This window comes from Mchenga conophoros, linkage group LG14, assembly GCF_057382185.1.
Source record: "Mchenga conophoros isolate Kocher_MC1m ecotype Shallow Benthic linkage group LG14, M_conophoros_male_GT1.1, whole genome shotgun sequence".
Lineage (NCBI taxonomy): Eukaryota > Metazoa > Chordata > Actinopteri > Cichliformes > Cichlidae > Mchenga > Mchenga conophoros.
This window is the reverse complement of record NC_140539.1, coordinates 5,083,295-5,105,031: the sequence shown is the minus strand read 5'-3', so window position 1 is coordinate 5,105,031 and position 21,737 is coordinate 5,083,295. Positions and strand designations below refer to the sequence as shown.

General features: G+C 40.7%; 1 protein-coding gene across 4 annotated transcripts in view; it reads left to right on the top strand.

The window, feature by feature from the left end:
* The window catches only part of nf1a (neurofibromin 1a), a 140,492-nt gene that overhangs the window by 52,978 nt on the left and 65,777 nt on the right, over positions 1 to 21,737 (top strand). For 3 of the 4 annotated variants that reach the window (XM_085244845.1, XM_085244844.1, XM_085244843.1), the window contains exons 25-30: positions 8,070 to 8,251; positions 8,347 to 8,558; positions 8,769 to 8,930; positions 9,039 to 9,136; positions 9,515 to 9,650; positions 18,851 to 18,913. In XM_085244845.1, coding sequence (XP_085100971.1) covers positions 8,070 to 8,251; positions 8,347 to 8,558; positions 8,769 to 8,930; positions 9,039 to 9,136; positions 9,515 to 9,650; positions 18,851 to 18,913 — 853 coding nt within the window. The remainder of the gene's footprint in view (positions 1 to 8,069; positions 8,252 to 8,346; positions 8,559 to 8,768; positions 8,931 to 9,038; positions 9,137 to 9,514; positions 9,651 to 18,850; positions 18,914 to 21,737) is intronic. The other variant, XM_085244846.1, reaches the window with a different exon arrangement.

Genomic DNA, 21,737 nt, shown 5'->3' with positions numbered 1-21,737 from the left:
CAGGTCGCATCAGAGCATCAGGCCGTATAGTGTGAGACCCTGCATCGTTCGCAGGTCATCGCACAGTGTCTGCCCAGCATTAAGGTGATTAGAGATTGAGATGGAAAGGTACTAACAAATGAAGAGAGTGCGCTGAGAAAGTGAGAGATATAATTTATGAATGGAAAAATGAGACCGATCAGTAGGGCTGGGCCATATCATACCATTTTTTGGTAGAGCATGCAAGTGGGCCGTCGTTATTACTAAACCGATTTTATTTGGAACACGGCGCTCAAAAATCTGTCAAAAAATGTTTTAGTACGACTTTGCTAAGCTACGAAGCCGCACCGCTTCATGGATTGTCGGAGCGTTACGGCTACCGTAGTCAGGAGCCTCGCGGAGTGATACGTATTGTGCTTCAACAGAATATTACCGTATTGTGTGTGTATAACCTCTTTTTAAGTCTGAGCAAAGCTGCTTAGAGAGACTGGGATCAGAGGACAGGCGCAACGGCAGGCTAATGGAGAACTAGCTAACACTGCTGAGAGGACCAGTCACTGGCTATGGTTAAAAAGGGCTGACATCACTTGGGCAGCTAAGGCAGTCAGCTAACCACGATACACATGCCCACGATTGATCGACCCGTGATGGGCCTGCCTCAACAGGGGTCGTCAAAAGGGTAAAACTTAACATTAGAGGTTTTGCTGGTTGACTGATAAGGCTGTCTTAGGGCCTCCTGGGGATTATGCAGTTAACATCATTGTTACGTCCCCACGATGAAGGTCTAGGGTTGTGTGGGGGGACTGGTAACATATGGGTCCGGAACAGAATGAAAGGAGAACAGACAGAGGTGTCTAGTAAATAAAATAGTTTTTATTATAGATGAGCTTAACATAAAGAGCCGACAACGCCATTTTACCAATAACACTTGGAAAAAGAAAAAGGTCGCAACAACAAAGAACAGAACAACCAAACAAAAAACTCCACAGCATGAGGAGGCACTTCCAGGGGCCCACAAGCCCACACGACTCACATGTAGCAGCTACACTGCTTCCACAACTCCCCACTATAGGATCTCTCCCGACACCTTCGACACACAATGTGGGAACACCAGAGGAAAAACCACCCTCCTACATCCAGTTCATCCCCAGCTTATATGACCTCAGAGAGGTGATTGCTGACTGGGCCCAGGTGGTAAATGAGGCTAATGAGTAGGGCTGGGTATCGTCACTGATTTCTAGAATCGATTCAATTCCGATTCACAAGGTCCCGAATCGATTCGATCCACGATTCGATTTAATTCGATTCGATTCGATTTAAATCTGGGAAATTTTGACAGTCAGAAATAATTCAGATCAGTACATTTACATATTTTTGTATCAATAAAAAGGAAGCTGACACACGCAAGACTTTATCAAAGGTGTGAGCATCACAGCAGAGGCCTTTGTGTCAAAGTAGCTGAAGATAAAACACAGAAAAAGATGAAGGTGGTTTTCCTGGCCTGGGATTTATAAAAATATTCTGCAGTCCATCAAAAACGAAAGAAAACCATTAATCAACACATGAACATTACCTCTGAAGTTAGAGTGGTTTTAGTAGAGATTTAGCATTTTGCATTTTGCATAATTTTAAAAAGTTTAAATTTGTTCAGTATTGAAGAGCAGAAATGAGGTTTTCTTTTCGGAAGAATGTAAAAGGGAAAAAAAACAGCGGCCGACAGCGCTGTAAACAACGGTAGACTTGTGCGTAACAAGCAAGCGAATAATGAAGAAAACAGATTTTTAGACGGGAAACTGTTCTTGAAGTACAGAGAGAGAGAGAGAGAGCGAGCTGTGCATCGCCGTGGAAGCAAAACAGCAAAAGTCAGAGTGAATTCATGACGATGTTTATGTGAAGCGTAGTTTGGATCTTCTTTTGCTGCTGGTTCGGTCAATATTGTTTGGAGAGACATCAAACTAACAGCTTTAGAATCAGCGCATAAAGGGCGTGAACACAAAGCGCGGACCCGCCGACAGATCAGAATCAGCGAGCTGTCGGCTTTCAGCCCCGATCGTGAGAAAGGCGACATCTCACTGATTCTGATCCGCGGGTCGCGCTGTGTGTTTAAGTCTACAGGGAGTGCAGAATTATTAGGCAAGTTGTATTTTTGAGGAATAATTTTATTATTGAACAACAACCATGTTCTCAATGAACCCAAAAAACTCATTAATATCAAAGCTGAATGTTTGTGGAAGTAGTTTTTAGTTTGTTTTTAGTTTTAGCTATTTTAGGGGGATATCTGTGTGTGCAGGTGACTATTACTGTGCATAATTATTAGGCAACTTAACAAAAAACAAATACAGTGGGGCAAAAAAGTATTTAGTCAGCCACCGATTGTGCAAGTTCCCCCACTTAAAATGATGACAGAGGTCAGTAATTTGCACCAGAGGTACACTTCAACTGTGAGAGACGGAATGTGAAAAAAAAAAATCCATGAATCCACATGGTAGGATTTGTAAAGAATTTATTCGTAAATTAGGGTGGAAAATAAGTATTTGGTCACCTCAAACAAGGAAAATCTCTGGCTCTCACAGACCTGTAACGTCTTCTGTAAGAAGCTTTTCTGTCCCCCACTCGTTACCTGTATGAATGGCACCTGTTTGAACTCATCATCTGTATAAAAGACACCTGTCCACAGCCTCAAACAGTCAGACTCCAAACTCCGCCATGGCCAAGACCAAAGAGCTTTCGAAGGACACCAGGAAAAGTATTGTAGACCTGCACCAGACTGGGAAGAGTGAATCTACAATAGGCAAGCAGCTTGGTGTGAAAAAATCAACTGTGGGACCAATCATCAGAAAATGGAAGACATACAAGACCACTGATAATCTCCCTCGATCTGGGGCTCCACGCAAGATCTCATCCCGTGGGGTCAAAATGATCATGAGAACGGTGAGCAAAGATCCCAGAACAACACGGGGGGACCTGGTGAATGACCTGCAGAGAGCTGGGACCAAAGTAACAAAGGTCACCATCAGTAACACACTACAACGGCAGGGAATCAAATCCCGCAGTGCCAGACGTGTTCCGCTGCTGAAGCCAGTGCATGTCCAGGCCCGTCTGAAGTTTGCCAGAGAGCACATGGATGATACAGCAGAGGATTGGGAGAATGTCATGTGGTCAGATGAAACCAAAGTAGAACTTTTTGGTATAAACTCAACTCGTCGTGTTTGGAGGAAGAAGAATACTGAGTTGCATCCCAAGAACACCATACCTACTGTGAAGCATGGGGGTGGAAACATCATGCTATGGGGCTGTTTTTCTGCCAAGGGGACAGGACGACTGATCCGTGTTAAGGACAGAATGAATGGGGCCATGTATCGTGAGATTCTGAGCCAAAACCTCCTTCCATCAGTGAGAACTTTGAAGATGAAACGAGGCTGGGTCTTCCAACATGACAATGATCCAAAACACACCGCCCGAGCAACAAAGGAGTGGCTCCGTAAGAAGCATTTGAAAGTCCTGGAGTGGCCTAGCCAGTCTCCAGACCTCAACCCCATAGAAAATCTGTGGCGGGAGTTGAAAGTCCGTGTTGCTCGGCGACAGCCCCAAAACATCACTGCTCTCGAGAAGATCTGCATGGAGGAATGGGCCAAAATACCAGCTACTGTGTGTGCAAACCTGGTAAAGACCTATAGTAAACGTTTGACCTCTGTTATTGCCAACAAAGGTTATGTTACAAAGCATTGAGTTGTATTTTTGTTATTGACCAAATACTTATTTTCCACCCTGATTTACGAATAAATTCTTTACAAATCCTACCATGTGGATTCATGGATTTTTTTTTCACATTCTGTCTCTCACAGTTGAAGTGTACCTCTGGTGCAAATTACTGACCTCTGTCATCATTTTAGGTGGGGGAACTTGCACAATCCGTGGCTGACTAAATACTTTTTTGCCCCACTGTATATACCCATTTCAATGATTTATTTTTACCAGTGAAACCAATATAACATCTCCACATTCACAAATATACATTTCTGACATTCAAAAACAAAACAAAAACAAATCAGCGACCAATATAGCCACCTTTCTTTGCAAGGACACTCAAAAGCCTGCCATCCATGGATTCTGTCAGTGTTTTGATCTGTTCACCATCAACATTGCGTGCAGCAGCAATGTCCAGTAGGACTGGGAGTTGAGCTTGACTCCATCCTCAATCCGAAAAGGCCCCACAAGCTCATCTTTGATGATACCAGCCCAAACCAGTACTCCACCTCCACCTTGCTGGCGTCTGAGTCGGACTGGAGCTCTCTGCCCTTTACCAATCCAGCCACGGGCCCATCCATCTGGCCCATCAAGACTCACTCTCATTTCATCAGTCCATAAAACCTTAGAAAAACCAGTCTCGAGATATTTCTTGGCTCAGTCTTGACGTTTCAGCTTGTGTGTCTTGTTCAGTGGTGGTCGTCTTTCAGCCTTTCTTACCTTGGCCATGTCTCTGAGTATTGCACACCTTGTGCTTTTGGGCACTCCAGTGATGTTGCAGCTCTGAAATATGGCCAAACTGGTGGCAAGTGGCATCTTGGCAGCTGCACGCTTGACTTTTCTCAGTTCATGGGCAGTTATTTTGCGCCTTGGTTTTTCCACACGCTTCTTGCGACCCTGTTGACTATTTTGATTGTTCGATGATCGCGCTTCAGAAGCTTTGCAATGTTGAGACTGCTGCATCCCTCTGCAAGATATCTCACTATTTTTGACTTTTCTGAGCCTGTCAAGTCCTTCTTTTGACCCATTTTGCCGAAGGAAAGGACGTTGCCTAATAATTATGCACACCTGATATAGGGTGTTGATGTCATTAGACCACACCCCTTCTCATTACAGAGATGCACATCACCTAATATGCTTAATTGGTAGTAGGCTTTCGAGCCTATACAGCTTGGAGTAAGACAACATGCATGAAGAGGATGATGTGGACAAAATACTCATTTGCCTAATAATTCTGCACTCCCTGTATCGTGATAAATATTTTTGGCCATGTTGCCCTGCCCTACCGATCAGAACAGATGAAGTACAGTCATAGAATTAGGAAGTGCAGTGGATTCACTGTGTCTTTATGGATTCGCTAGCTTAGTTAAGCTTGTAGCTTCCCTCCTGCACCTTTGGCACTCAGTGTGTAAGATATTTAGCTACTCCTCAGCCTTTAGTAATGATGATGCCTGTAAGAAATTTAGGCTGTATACTGCTTTGGAAGCTAGGCTCAATGCACAAGTACTCTCTGAAACGATGGGTTTCAGAGTGTAGCACTGAGTATGCCGTTTCCTATGTGATAGAGGCCTTTAGCGCTCGAAGCAGCTGTGAAAACAGGCTGACTAGTTTTAAACTGAAGCCCTCATTACACCGCCAACCCATTTATGTCTCAGAGGTCACTAAATTAAAAGTCAGAAACCAGAAACCTGGTTACAGGATGTTGTTTATGTTAGTTTAAATGAGTCAGCACCCCTGAGTAATCCTATCTGTCTCTGAGGTCTATGGGCAATTCCTTGAACTTGATGACTTGGTTTGTTCTCTGACATATACTGTCAAATATGGGATCTTATATAGTCAGGTGTGTGCCTTTCCATATTATGTCCAGTCAATGAAATTTACCACCATTGGACCCAAATCAAGTCGTAGAAACATCTGACAAATGATTACTTTGTCAATTTGGGTTTTTGTTTGTTTTAGTTTTAGGGATCTTTATAGGGCTAATTATCAACCTCTGTTATGAGGAAAAGTCACATCTATCAAGATGTGTGTAGTTCCTAAATTTCTTTATGTGTTTTAAAAAAATCTTTCTTTTCCAACCTTAATTGCCAACTGCATATCTTCATAAAACTTCATGAAAGACAGCTGAGGGTACATGAAAATATCTTATAGTTAGTTAGAACAATGAGCGATATGTCACTTCCAAACATATATTATTGCTGGGCATCAAATATTGGAACATTGTTGTTAGCTCCAGTTGGATGGTGTTGGAAGGAGCTTTACTTGAACACATCTCTCCTTCAGCTTTTCTAGGCTCTAGACTACCTTTCATACAGCCAGTCTCAACCTATCCAATTTATTTTTCAATCCAGATGTTTTTGATAAAGTAAAAATTTAGAATAAATTTATATCACCGCTTATGGCCACAGCATGGTGGTGGAATTGGTGTAACACGCTGAGGCGTGAAGGGCTAAGCATGGGGCCTGGCAGCATGAGGTCATTAAGTTTGGCAGTTTGCTGGTAGAGGAAGGAGCAGTTGAAGACTAGGGGGGCTTTGTTGTTGTGATGGACAAGACTGTGTGGAATGTAAGTTGAACCATTCACCTCCTCTGGAGTAGGGCTGGGCCATATCATACCGTTCATGGTAATACCGGTATAATGTTGGGCAACGATAAGAAAATGAAATATCGCCATAGAATATGGGTAAAACGCGCATGCGCAGTGCCTTTTTTTCATACGCATATGGTGGAAAGCATGGCGGCGATGGAGAATGATAAGGGTGAAAGCAGATCGTTGAATGAAACGGATGAACCACAACTGGTTTGTAAAAATGCTGCAACTTCAGTGGTGTGGGACTGGTTTAGCTTTCGTCCGTCAGATACACAACAAAGCACTATTTTTGGTGGAGCATGCTAGCGGGCCGTTATTACCGTGTTTTTTGGGAAATACGGTGCACTTAAAATCAATCCAGTGATTTTTCTGAAAATCGACAGTGCCCCTTATAATCCCGTGTGCCTTATGTATGAATTCTGGTTGTGTTTACTGACCTCGAAACGATTTTATGTACACGGCGCTCGAAAATCTGTCAAATGTTTTAGTACGACTTTGCTAAGCTACGAAGCCGCACCTCTTGATGGATTGTCGGAGCATTACGGCTATCGTAGGCAGGAGCCTTGCGGAGTGATACGTACTGTGCTTCAACATAATATTACAGTACTGTGTGTGTATAACCTCTTTTTGAGTTTTGTGGATATTATACATGGTTATGCTGAGGCCCAGAATCCTAAATGTCGGAGCAGGATCATCTGTCCAAGACATTAGAGAATGAGGGGAACACCCCCCCCCCCCCCCCCCCCCCCCAAAAAAAAAAAAGAAAAAAAAAAAGGACAAAGGACTGCTTTCTGGCTGTCCTCGCACTCTGCTTCTCTATTCTGCCAGACAGGCGGCGATGAAGCCACCCTCGTGGATTCCCAGCAGCAGTCTGACTAAGGTGTGGTCTGCTCAAACATGAACATTAAGAGGCTTATTTACTCACATAATAGTAAGATGCAAGGAGCCGTTCTTAAGGAAGGGAAGAAAAGAGAAAAGGCTGAGGTATCCAAAATTACCTGAATCTTGAAAATCAGTGGCAACAGGTCTAATGAAGCCATTGATCCAGATTTGTTTTGTATCAAATTGTGGTTTATATGCATGGAGGAGGTCAGAAGAAAGGTACAATAGTATCTACAGCTACATACAGTGGTTTCGAGCTGCATTTCAGCCAGTGGTATTTGGAGATCTTGATGCAAGATCTTTCAAGTGTCCTTCAAGAAGTGTGGACAACTGCTAAAAGAAATGACAAGAAAGCTTACCTAATAGAGTTCAGGCTGTTTTGAAGAATAAAGGTGACTTTACCAAATGAGTGTAGAACTGTACAAATTCAGTAACTGCCTTTAATCAGTGCACCTATTTCCCATTTTCCTCGCAAGAAATGGCGAGTGGCCCAAGAATCTTCCACATTACTATCTGTATGAGAATACAGGGATGTCTCCTTGATGTTGGGAATGGGGCTGAACACTGAGACAAACCTCTGTTCAGCCCACTGCTGCAGATTGCAGTGTCACTGATGCCTGATTTCAGACAGAATTATACAGTTTACAACGGACCACGTTTACTTTTCCGTTTTGGTTTTTCATTTGTTTTGTTTTTGCCAAATACTGTCACATTCAGTACACTTCCAGTAATGATTTTACAACTGGGTTTCTGAAATTTGTCACTGAAAATGTGAACCCCCGTGAAGGTATACAAATAAAAGATGCACAGTATAGTGAGACTATAGAAAACCCATCTTTTCTCATTTAGCTGTTGTTTTTGGTGGTGTGCAGGTACTTTACTCTGTTCATGAACCTGCTGAATGACTGCAGTGAGGTGGAGGATGAAGGCCAGGCAGTTGGGGGACGTAAGAGAGGAATGTCCCGACGTCTGGCATCCCTTCGACATTGCACCATCCTAGCAATGTCCAATCTACTCAATGCTAATGTGGACAGTGGTCTTATGCACTCAATTGGTAAGTAAGGAAATATATAAGGCAAAATGAATCTGTTGTGAGGAAGTCCAGTAGTTTATTTTAGTAAATTTACATTTTGGTTTCCTCTTTTTCAGGTCTCGGTTATCACAAAGATCTTCAGACTCGAGCCACATTTATGGAAGTGCTGACCAAGATCCTTCAACAGGGAACAGAGTTTGACACACTGGCTGAGACTGTGTTGGCTGACCGCTTTGAGAGGCTGGTAGAGCTGGTCACCATGATGGGAGACCAAGGAGAGCTGCCCATTGCCATGGCATTAGCTAATGTGGTTCCAGGGTCTCAATGGGTGTGTGGCTTCTTTTTGTTTTTAACCACGGATTTAAAATTGAATGTTGACATATGTTACCTACGACAATGTCGTAGGTAACATAATGCTACTACACATTTGCACAGACCTTTCAGAGGCCTTTTTTCCCTTTTTTAATGAATGGGTGTGTTCATAATGTTGCTTTAATACAGTGAAAGCCTATGTAATAGTTACTCTATGTGTTTTCAGGATGAACTAGCACGAGTCCTGGTGACACTGTTTGATTCCCGACACCTACTCTACCAACTCCTGTGGAATATGTTTTCTAAAGAGGTGGAGCTAGCTGACTCCATGCAAACCCTCTTCAGAGGAAATAGCCTGGCCAGCAAGATAATGACCTTTTGTTTCAAGGTAGAAACCCTGCCTGACTCTTCTTGTGAATTCTTTAGAAATGCTTCTTAACTGCCTCTTAGGACATGTTGTTTGCATGATTTAAGCTGTCACTCTTTCTTTTTTCAGGTATACGGGGCAGCCTATCTACAGAAGTTACTGGAGCCTTTATTGAGAGGAGTCATCACAACCCCTGAACACATTAGCTTTGAGGTGGACCCCACCAGGTTAGTACCTCCATCTCTGCAGACAGCTTAGACTGAAAAACTGAAGCCCTTCTTTTTCTTAATGCCTTTTGAGAAATGGCCTAGGTAGCAGATGTTGGAGAAATTTAAGTGGTAACAAAATTATAGCATGAACAAGGAGGAGCTTCCTCTGCAAGTCACTGGCAAATTTCTTCTCATACGTTACGAATTTTGTGCTGCCATACACTGGCTTTTTTCCCGTTTGCCATAGTTTAGTCACTGGAACTGCTTCAAATAAAAAAACACAAACTATGTGTTGGATGCATGTATCAGCTAAGTGCTGCCCACTATTTCTATATGGTCACAAGAACTGAAAGACTAATAGAACTGAGTTTTTTTTGTTTGTTTTTTTGTCATCAGATTGGAACAAGGTGAGAACCTCGAAGAGAACCAGAGGAACCTGCTGCAAATCACTGAGCGCTTTTTTCAGGCCATCATTAGTTCATCAGGCGAATTTCCCCCACAGCTCCGCAGTGTCTGCCACTGTCTCTACCAGGTAGACCCCTGATTTTTTTCACTCCAACATGAGTCCACAGTTGCTCACTCAATTTGTCTGCTCTTGCCTGTGTGCACATAGTGTCACTTTAACATTTCAAGCTCCTACCTCTTCACTCTAAGGCCGCCTGATGCCGCTTGATTCACTGCTTCTACATAACATGAATCAGTGCACAACTATACAGAACTTTAAACTGCTGGACTCATAAGTTAGGACCTTTCAAAGATCCTTTAAAGCTTGAGATTTGGTGGAACACGTTGCAGATGATTCTAGTGCAGAGCCTGTTTTTCTTTTGTTTTTTTGTTTTTTAAGGTTTTGCCATCTTGACATCTAACAGGATCACTAGTCATTATTTTCAATTAAAAGCAAGGTTATCTGAAAACTTTATACAGTTTTTGTTGGTCACAGTCTTTTCCTTTTTCATCTTGACCTGAGATATTTTTTGATTCTCTTGATTTAAACTGAACTAAAGCTGGTAATTTCTTTTCTATTAATCAGTTAACTTGCTAGTGCTAGACGTAATTGGCAGTGTGCACTACTGCCAAGTACAAGCTAGCAGAACCAGCGAGTTCTCTATGTACAAACACACAGTGCCTGTGACCATGTTAGCTGGATGTAATTTGTCCATTAAAAATATTCTGCATTTGACTGAACTATGAATTCCTACCTCAGTAGGAAAGTGGCTGCAAATGCAGTTTGTGTGTGCAAGCATAGCAAGTATTAATCACACACATGAATCCATGTGATATTCCACATTAAAACACTATGGTCTGCAGGATTGTTGATACAGTCAAGCCCATACTTTTTCATAACCCTGGCAAGTTTTGACTTAGTTACTTTTATTCAATCAGCAAGTTTTTTAGTTTTTTTTTAGTTTTTTTTTTTTTACCAGAAATGACACAAACGTCTCCCAAAAGATAATAAGATGATGTACAAGACGCATCATTTTGGAGGGGAAAAAAAATCTCATCTTTTATTTACATTTGAGCAAAAAGTGTCACGTCCAAAATTATTCATACCCCACGCAATAATCAATAGAAAGACCTCGATTACAGCAATCAAACTCTTCCTATAATTGCAGACCAGCTTTTTGCGTGTCTCCACAGGTATTTTTGTCCATTCATCTTTAGCAATGAGCTCCAACTCTTTCAGGTTGTAGAGTCTTCTTGCCATCACCCTGATCTTTAGCTCCCTCCACAGATTTTCAATTGGTTTCAAGTGAGGAGTCTGGCTGGGCCACTGCAAAACGTTAATGTTTTTGTCTGCTAACCATTTCTTCACCGCTTTTGCTGTGTGTTTTGGGTCATTGTTGTGCTGAAATGTCCACTGGTGCCCAAGGCCAAGTTTCTCTGCAGACTGCCTGATGTTATTGTTGAGAATCTTCTTGTATTGCTCTTTTCTCATGGTGCCATTTACTGTGATTAGGTTCCCTGGTCTGTTGGCTGAAACATAGCCCCAAAGCATTAGGTTCCCAACACCATGTTTGACAGAGGGGATGGTGTTCTTAGCAAAACGTTTCTCCTTTTTTGCTTTTGTTTTGTTTTGTTTTTTATGCCAAATGAAGGAAACATCATTGTGTCCAAACAATTCAATTTTTGTTTCATCTGATTGTAACACGGAAGACCAGAACTCTGCTTCTTTGTCCAGATGAGCATTTCCAAAGGCCAAGCAGGCTTTTGTGTGCCTTCTCTGGAGATGTGGCGTCTTCCTTGGTCTGCATTACTGGAACATAGCACTGTCCAGTTTCCGTTGGATTGTCTGCCTTGAGACATTGCCACTAGTAGAGCACAGATTCACCAGTATGGTCTTGGTGGTGATCCTTGTAATTCTATTTCACACCTCTCACCATCCTGCTGGCCAGCACAGGTGTTACTTCCAACCACATCCTCTGAGATGTTCCACACTGCGGAACATCTTGTATTTTTTTTAATAACATTGGAACTTGAAAACCTTTAGATATAACCTTGTAGCCCTTTCCTGACTTGTGAGCAGCCACAATGCACAGCTGCAGGTCCTCACTGAGCTCCTTTGTCTTAGTCATGCCTGTCCACAAGGAGCTGCTGTTTTTCACCTGTTAAATTGATTAAAACACCTGTTCTCAGTGAATCAGGGTAATGAGAATGCTGTAGAACATCTTGGACTGTTTGGAATGGTATAGAACTTTAGATTTTCCAAGAGACTGTGACAGTTTGTGATGGGTATGAATAATTTTGGACATTACACTTTTTGCTCAAATGTAAATAAGAGCTCAGAAATATTTTTCTCCACAATGATGCCTCTTTTACATCATCTTATTGTCTTTGGGAGACACCTGTGTAATTAATGGTTGAATAAGAGTAACGTCAAGTCAAAATTTGCCATGAATAATTATGGGCTTGACTGTATTTACACAATGCATTCATCTTTGTGTGACAAAATTGTTACCATGAACATCCACTCAGAAATTAGAGAGCTAAAAACATCTTTGAATATAAACACTAAAACTTGCTACTCCTGGTGCCATCAATTGCATGCACTAAATGAAGAGAGATTATAGCCACTGAGCATTCATGATACAGGCTCCTCAGAGCTATGTTGTAGTTCAAATTACTGAACACCTATGAAATTATTTAAAATTCCCCTGAGCAGGAGTAATATTGTAGTGAGGGCAGTTGGGCTTGTTAACCAGAAAGCATACAGATAAAATAAAACATAAAAGTAGAGAACACATGATGGTAAAAACTAGTAAAAGCAGTGTGTGGCCTAGGAAAAACAAGTTAAGTTGGTATAAGCCAGACTTAAACGGAGTGAAATTTCTCCCTAACTACTTTTTCAGTAACTCCAGATTTGAGTGCATTTAAAAAAAAAAAAAAAAACAACCCAAAAGCTGTGATCACACCTTTTTCATTGTCATGATCTAAGTCAACATTTGATTCTTTTGTTTGATCGAATCACTGTAAAAGAAAATCTTTTGCACACTCCTACACTTCCTCTGTCTTTATTATCAGCGCTTTCAATGAAACAAAGATTCTTTTGGGAGATTTTTTTGCCATCATTTATTTTTTCCGGCATCTGACCAGAATGCCTCGTGGGCGCCTCCTGGGTGAGGTTTTCTGGGCATGTCTCCCCAGGAGAAGGCCCTGAGGCAGACCAAGTTTAAATCCAGGACACGGAGGCGAGATTACATCTCGCTGTCTTGGAACGCCTTGCTGTCCCATGAAAGAGCTGGAGGAGGCGGTGAAGATCTGGAGATATGTTATAATTAGGTTGAGAGAGAGGGGTCAAAATTTCATTCAGAAAATCAAAGTCTTGAAGGCAGATAAACTTGCTGGCTTTGCAGTTCATGGTAGTACCTTAACTTTACAGCCTCTTGTCCCCAGGAAAGTATTTACAAATCATCTCAGCAGTAAACCTGCTTTACCCGTACATGAGCTAGACTGTTTAAGCAGAGCAGTGATTTTGAATAAGCTACTTTCATACAGTAAACTGAACTGGGTATCAGGGATGAGTAGCATAATGGAATTTAGATTCATGAATATTATTTTTAGTACCATCAAAACTAATTTTATCTTATTAAACTGACTCAGGAGTGTCATATTAACTTGGCAGAATATAACAGAGTTAAAACTGTTTTTGTTTTGTTTTTTAAATTGATGATACAAATATTGTGATAGGTGCAGTGTTTGTGACAATAAAGCTACATCAAAAGTGGAACATGCATCCGACCGTTGTTGCCAAGAATTCTACCACTGTAAAAATACAGCCACTTAAAATGGCTACCTCATCCCTGACAGGACCATGATGGGATTCTGACTGATTGCTGGCTAGTGGGTGAGTGTAATCATCCCCCACCTGTGACGTGGCTGATGCAACCATGAGTAGCAAATACCCCTAAACGGCAGTTAAGAAAACCAGTGGTAACCTCTAGTGTATCCACCAGGTGGAGCAGTGTTGAGGCGCATTTATTTACAGGCTTGGGATCTATGAAGAAGCTTGTGTGCAAGAATATTATTTGTCTGGATTAAATTTTCTTTTAAATTGTATCTCTTTATTAGATTACATTGAAATTAATGAATGAATGAAAAACTGTTTACTAGAAATAGTTTTGGTAACTTTAAGTATAAATGACCTCTGGCTAAAAGCGGCAGTTTTGACTGGTTGTATCTGTATGTCCTTATAGTGCGGCATCTAAAGGAATATTATATTATATTATAATATTGTAATATTATAAGCCATACATCAAAAGATAATGCTACATTTTTAAAGGGCTGAAATTTGGCTTTAAAATAATTGTTAATCCAATTTTTAACTTTCTTTCATTGTAACTCAATATGAACTTCAACTGCTATAAAAAGGGGTCAAGCAAAGGCACTTGAACAAGTTAATCACATTCTTCAGTAATGAGTCATACTTTAACTGCTTCTTAACCGTGTGGTATCTTGCATTCCACATTATATTCAAGACAATGAGAATAAGAAGGAAAAAACCCTAAAAAAGTGATATGAAACAAGGTTTCATTTTCATTTCAATATTCTTTTTCTAGAGGTGAAACTCTTGCAAATATGTATGGTGTAAGGCCAACTGCAAAAATACTCCTCTTCCGACTTTCAGTCACAAAACTGACACTGAGCCTCTTTAGTGAATCCAGCATATTTTAATGTGAAAAGAAGGCTTTTGGTTGTCACAGATGTTAGTCTGGCCCTAATTGTTCCTTCTTCTTTAAAATACCAACCTTTGTAATGAAGGGTTATTTTTCGCAGCCTGTTCTTGTTTATTTGAAATCAGTAAAACAGCAAAGTAAGATGTTTGTTTTGTAGTCTATCTTTTGCATATCATAGTTTCACAATGCAGACATCCATTTCTCAGCGCACGGCTTTTCTCCTAGAATGCTGTTTTCATCAAGGTCAAGGAAAGGAGGCTAGAAATGGGAAATAGGAGGTACTTTTGGAACGCACCCTAGATCTCTTTGCTGGCCTGGGAACAGCTCAGTATTAGGGCTGGGCCATATCATACCATTCACGGTAATACTGGTATAATGTTAGGCAATGATAAGAAAATGAAATATCGCGATAAAATATGAGTAAAACGCGCATGCACAGTACCTTTGTTTTCATACGCACATGGTAGAAAAAGCATGGCGGTGACGGAGAATGAGAAGGGCGTGTCAGGGTGAAAGCGGATCGTTGAATGAAACAGATGAACCGGAATTGGTTTGTCAAAATGCTGCGACTTCAGTGGTGTGGGACTGGTTTAGCTTTCGTCCGTCAGATACACACCAAAGCAGATTTTTTTTAGTAGAGCAAGCAAGCGCACCATCATTATTACCGTTATTACCGAGCTGATTTTATTTGGTACACAGCGCTCAAAAATCTGACAAAAAATGTTTTAGTGCAACTTTGCTTAAGTACGAAAGCCGCACCGCTCGAAAGCCGAGCATTACGGCTACCGTAGTCAGGAGTCATGCGGAGTGATACGTACTGTGCTTCAACATAATATTACAGTACTGTGTGTGGATAAGCTCTTTTTGAGTTTTGTGGATATTATACATGGTTATGCTGAGGATATGTCGGCCAATTTCCACTGGAAATGCCTTTTGGTTAAACTGTCAGCGAGGAATTTGCATTTGCACTGTTACATTTTTATATAACTTTAATGCACATAAAAAACAGCTGCTTGTTTAAGTGAAAATACGTTGATGGGTTCTTTTTTCCACTAATAAAGTTGTGGAGTGGTAAAGTATTTTGTCTCGGGTCAATTAGATCGTCAGTTGTACCGTTATCGCAAATTTTCAAATATATATCGTAATAAATATTTTTGGCCATATTGCCCTGCTCTACTCTGTATTCCCTCGGGTAAGCTGAAGGCAGTTGCTGGTGAATGGAAAGTCTGGCCCTCCTTTCTTAGGCCGCTGCCCACATGACCCAGCCTCGGATAAGCAGAAATACAGGGAGTCTATTAGAGACTAGTGACAGTAGCAATGATTAGTCAACTAGTTGTGTACATCCTTAGACATAATTGTACCCATGGGTTTTCACTTTTTGCTTTTAATCAGTTTTTATTTTATGCTAGGTCAGTTTTTAATGCTCAGCCTTAAAAACCTAATGGGGTATTGTTGACACCCAAGGTTGTGAATGGGATAACTTGAGAACAAAACATGGAGGACTTTCAAATTTATACCATAAATATATCTACAAGGAGGCTGAGGGGTACCAATTGCTGCCACCAGTCTTTTTTCCTTTTGTGGTTTAACCCAGCTGACCCAAAAGGAAAGGCTTGGACACTGCTAGCATAATGGACAGGTTTTTGACGAGGCTCCCACACAAACACAAAGCAGAAGAGGAAGCAATGCCAAATATGTTTCCAAACCAAAGACTACAAAATATGATGAAGCATATCTTGCTCTTAGCTTCACCTGCACAATGGTGGTGCCAAGGTAGGTATCCCCGGAAGAATCTGAAGTTCACTCTGATGCCTGATGTAAATGGAGGAACAGTAACTGTGTGTGTAAAAGCGTGTAAAAACTGCAGATAGTAAGATTAACAGCAATAGTATTTTGTCTATATCGGCCATTGTAGAAATTCATCTCATGTAAACAATAACATGGCGCACAGCATGACGTCATGAAAGGCGCTCACCTTTGATGTTGCGTGACTATTCCTTGTCCACACGTAAACGCAAAAACGGAGTTTTCGAAAATCTCCACCCTGGCAGGAGTTTTTCAGGCCCAAACGCATAGAAAAAACTGTTTTCTAAAAATACCTTTGTAGGTGGGGGCGTAACGTAAAAGGATAGTAGTTTATTTTATTGCTACCTGTAATTTATTGCAGTTTACTTTTATTTATTTAATTGTTTACAAAAGGTTTGAGGTGTGAAATTAATTGCGTTGGAGTTTGAAAACAATATGTGGGTGTTTGTGGTTGGAGGGGGTGGTCTTGTAAAACAAAGGGGACCCAGCAAAAAAAGTTTGGGAACTGCTGTTTTAAAGCTCATGGGAACAATTAAGTTAGAGCAGTTGTGACGCAAGCTTTACTTTTGTTGGTCACTATACCAACACAAGTAAGTTTTTTTTGGTTCTCCCATTTCCAGTTAACTTCGCTGTAGCTGTAGATACTTCTCCTATTTTGGCCCACTTGACAACCAGTCTGCAGACTGATGTGTCATCTACTTTCGGTGATGTGCATTTAGTATCTAAGAGGACTGCGTGGGAGTGTGTCTGGTGTGGGTAGAGAGTAGGACATTAAAAGTCTAAATTGCACCCTTTTTCTGGGTTTTTCCAGAAAAAACGCTCACAGAACAATCAGAGGTTTGGAGGTGGAGGACATGTTAGTAAGTTGGTTAAGGTGATACAGAATGTCCCCAGGGGCAGAGATTGGTGATTAAAACAGACTTCGGTGGACATATAGGGAAACAAAACACAGATGTTTGGTGGGTATGGTGTTATGGAGAGGAATGGAGAATGGCAGATGGTGGTGGATTTTACAAAAAGGATGGCTGTAGTCAACAGATATTTCAGTAAGAGGGAGGATAGGTCAAGATATAGGAGTTGAGGTCGGTGCACACACATGGTGGGAAAGATGGGAGTGGAATGGTAGAGACCTGCTATGATGTATGGTTTGGAGACAGTGGCACTAAACAAAAATAGGAGTTCGAAGTGAAGATGGCAGAGTTGTAGATGTTATGGTTTCAGTGGGAGTGACCAGAGTAGACAAGATTAGAAAGGACTATCAGAGGGACAGCTCAGGATGAGTGAACGTTAGAGAGGCATGGTTGAGATGTTTTAAAAACCTGCAGAGGTCTAGTGGGTATCTTGGACAAAGGATGCCAGGTGTGCAGGAGAAGAGGAAAACCTCAGAGGAGGTTCAAGGATAGTAGTGTAGGATGACATGCAGAGGGTTAGTGTGACAGAAAAGGATGCTACAGACAGGGTGAGGTGTAGGCACATGATCAACCCTTCAAAAGGGCAACCAAAAGAAGATGAAGCTGTAGATACGGACCAATCAGCAGTTGACTTGTTGATAGGCAAGTGCATGAGTGGAGCCCACCAGTTGGAGACTTGCAGACAGAGAATCAAATATCGCCCAAAGTAGAGAGCACACACTCAATATAAAACAGAAAAAAACACTAAATTACAGGACAATAACACAACATTTCAGGAGATGTAGTGGCAACTGTGCTCTTTCGCTGGGACGATCAACACACAAGCATCTGGAATAAGTCTGACTTTCCCACCACCAGCGCTCCTCTATGAATGTAGCCATTTTTGATTGCTTGAAAATAGTGATGAAAATACAAGCTCACTGTCTATTGGAATATATAAATTTACCATTCATCCCTTTATTCATTGATTCATTTTCTTCAGCTTTTCCACTTTGGGGTAGCATGGGGGCTGCAGTTTGTCACAGGTTAAGAGCATTTCATTGGACAGGTCGCAATCTATATCCAGATTAATCCTTAGAGACAACCAGGTCACATTCACACCTATATCCAGTTTTGAATTGCCATTAAACCTAATCTCATGCATGTCTTTGGATTGTGTGAGAAAACCGGAATAACCGAAGGTGCTACAGACAATTAGAGATGGAGGACAATATCTCTCAAGGCCAAATCAAGCAGTGGATTAGGTGTGATCACATCATGGGAGAATGACAACTGACTGCTTTTTATCACAAAGACATGTACCAAATAATATTATCTAATTGCAATTTTCAGTTATATTTGAGTTCAGATGTTCTGTCTTTTCTACCTGGATGTCCCATGAAGCCACGGAGAAATCCAGAATATGCCAACATACCCTCACTATAGTATTTTCCACTCGTAATCAAAAAGTGAAAAAAACAACAACTTTGTCTCAGCTTTCAAGATTTAAAATGATTCGGAGACACACACAAAAAGTCTTTGATTTTTATTGTATCTGCTTATATATTTCATTTCCTGTTCTCCACCTTGGATATCGTGTCACAAGTGTGTAGATACACACATTTGTGTACACCCGTCTGCTAAAGTAAAAGACTGGTAGTGCATGCATTAACACGCTTTATGTGCCCTGAGCAGTGAAACGGCATTTTTTTATTTTTCTTTGTGCTTTCCTAGATAAAAATGTATGTTTAAATGGTTAGGGCTATGCTACCTGTGTGTGTGTGTGTGTGTGTGCGCGCGTGTGTTGGTGTGTGTGTCTGTTTAGCTGGTGCTGTGACCATATTGTGCTCATCTCTGTTCTGTAGGCTACTTGCCACTCTCTACTGAATAAAGCAACAGTAAAAGAAAAAAAGGAAAGCAAAAAAGCAGTAAGTTTGGAGAATCTATTTTACCTCAGATACTTTTACCCCTAAAGCAAAAAAGCTTTTTTTTGCATTTTATTTCTTTTTGTTGTTTGTTTGTTTTTGTTTTGTTTCTTTTTTTCAGTTTTAATTTGGTTTTTCACTGGAAATGTTTTGTTTTTCCATATTCAGCTTTGTGTACAACCCTCTCTTGAAATCATTGTACTAATACTGGCATCACTTGATGTATTTTTGATTAACAGTTTCCAGGAAATAGAAGCATTCTGTCTTCTCTTTTCTTTCTGGGCTTTCTGTTTGCACTCTAGGTGACCTTTTCTCAGAACATTTCATCTGCACCATCATTGTAATCTTTTAACTTACATCACTTATTTTAGTAAACTGTCACAGATGCACAGCAGCACATCTCGCCTGCTCTGGTGGGGACATAGCCTTTTAAGACTTTTAGATGAAATATTCTGATATATTGGCCTCTTGCTGTAATGAGTTGCATTTCACAGCTGATGTGAAATGCCACCATTATGACAGTATGACCCCACAGTTTTTTCTTTGTTCGTTTGTTTTTAACTAGAAACTCATCCAGAACCTTGATTCTTTTATTCAAATGTTGGTGCTGATGTGCAGTTTTGTTGCCACTTGTTTATCAACAATTCCTCCATCTCCTCTTCCTTCTGAAATAGTTTACTGATGTTGTTGCATCAGTAGAGCATAATTCTGGGGTTCTGACATGAACTGCGGATTATGATCCACCTCAACCCTGCTTTAAAGCAGTTCTGACATTTTGGTGCAATAATATAAAAGGTATATCATTTTTGGTTTTTGGTCTAAATGTTCTAAACTGTGAAAAAGCATGGTCCCAAAATGCCTGATGACTTTGTTGATAATCAGACTTTTGCTCTACCACTACATTCAGGTCTATATTTAATCTTTAAGCAAATACAGTGACATTCACATACTTATAGACTCTTGTATTAATTACTTTTAAAGTTTTTTTTTTTTTTAAAGGGTTTTTGACGATTTTGCTTCATTTCAGCCAGACATGGGGAACTTGGGGAGACTTAGGGAAACATTTCTCTAAGGCGAGTGTCAGTAGTTTCCCCAAACTTTGAAGTGGAACATTTTTGCTTTTGCAGGCACTGGCTTTACCTACAGGAAGTTGTGCATCATTTACTCTTTGCATCTAGGAGAGCAGCCACTAACTTTCTGTGACCTTTTAAAATTCAAAATATCAAAGTAAAATACATGAATTACAGCAGGCAAACATAAAACTTTTTACATTTTAGAGCTTCTTGGTTTTATCTATACCGTTCTGTCATAAATAATTCACCCTTACTTACACGGACAACAGTGTGGAGATACAGCTTTGTTAATGTTTTAGTTATGAAGCCCCTTGAGTTGCTATAAAAAATGCTTTTTATCAACTGTCATCTTTGTATTGTGATTGTTGAACTACCAAGAAACCTAACTTGCCAATAATAGCATAGTCCTTTTCAGGACATTTTGCGTATTTCCTGCTCTATATTTCATTTAACACTGTTTGTCCACAAATTATAAACACTGATTGTAATTTGTAGTCACAAATTTGACCATTTGTAGAGTTTTTGGTCAATTCTAGTACTTGCGGTACACACAGACTTTCTTTAAGGGTTGTTTAAACTGAAAATGTTCTGAAATGTCCATTGACTTTTGATCCTCAAAGTTTTGATCTGATACCACAGTCAGTTCAGTGTAGTTGGTTGTTGTGATTATTTAGAAAATGAAAAAATATAAAAAGACCATTATCACCAAGAACATCACTGATAACACCATTATGTTAAGAACATAGACACAAAAGTAGTTCACAAACATCCTAGAAACATTGGTTTATGATGAAGCATGTCCAGGTCTACTATAAATCTTGCTTTGTGAAATGATTGATAGAAGGCTAGGGAGAAAGAGGAGATGAAGCCAAAATTAAACTCTTTGGTATCAGCTCAACCTGCTGTATTTCAACATGTAGGTTTACTTCTTAGGCATCTTCTTCATTGCACCTTTCTGCAGCTCCAATAGTCGGCTAACCTTCCTCCCTACTACCTTGATCTTGGCCTCTAGTCTCCTTCTCTCAATGGAGGGTACTGCTTCTTGTGGCTGTTCATCTCACTGATCACTGCCACTGTAGTGTAGATCAGCTGGTTGCTCTCGGTAATGGTTGCAGAATGTATTGTCCGCGGGAAGTGTATCCTTCAAGCTCGGGTCCTCTACCAGGTAGGTAGGTAGGTAGATATAAGGGACATAGAGAGATCTCCAGCATGTCCTTGGTCTCTGCCCGGGCCTCAAACCATTAGGACATGCCCAGTCAGAACACCTTACCCAGGAACTGAATCTGGTGACTACTCTTACTGAGGCAGCTGGCTAGTGGCTAGCTCTAAGCTCTGGACAGCTTTAGTTTTGTCTGTGTACCTTTGTTGTTACAACCTTTTTTTGGTGGTTCCTTCAATGTTTACTTTGGTTAACTATACCTTAACTCATAGTGAAAAGCTTACATGCAATTGTCATGTTAGTGTGTGGCTGTGAGTGTGCATCTGACTATTTTTCTGTGCCAGTGTGAATGTGTTGCACATGCATTAAACACGCAACATACATGTCATACACGTCTGACCAACTGGTCACCAATCAGGTCCAAGAACATAAAAAATTGACGATATCTTTCCCACCGATTCCCAACTCCTGATGTACATAGATGTTATTGGAAACTGTTCCAGCAACCTGGTTGTGCCTCTAAGTAAATGCTGTTCCAACTTGTATTCCATCTGCAGGGTACTTTTGCGTAGCTTACAACTTTCAGCTGTGGTAG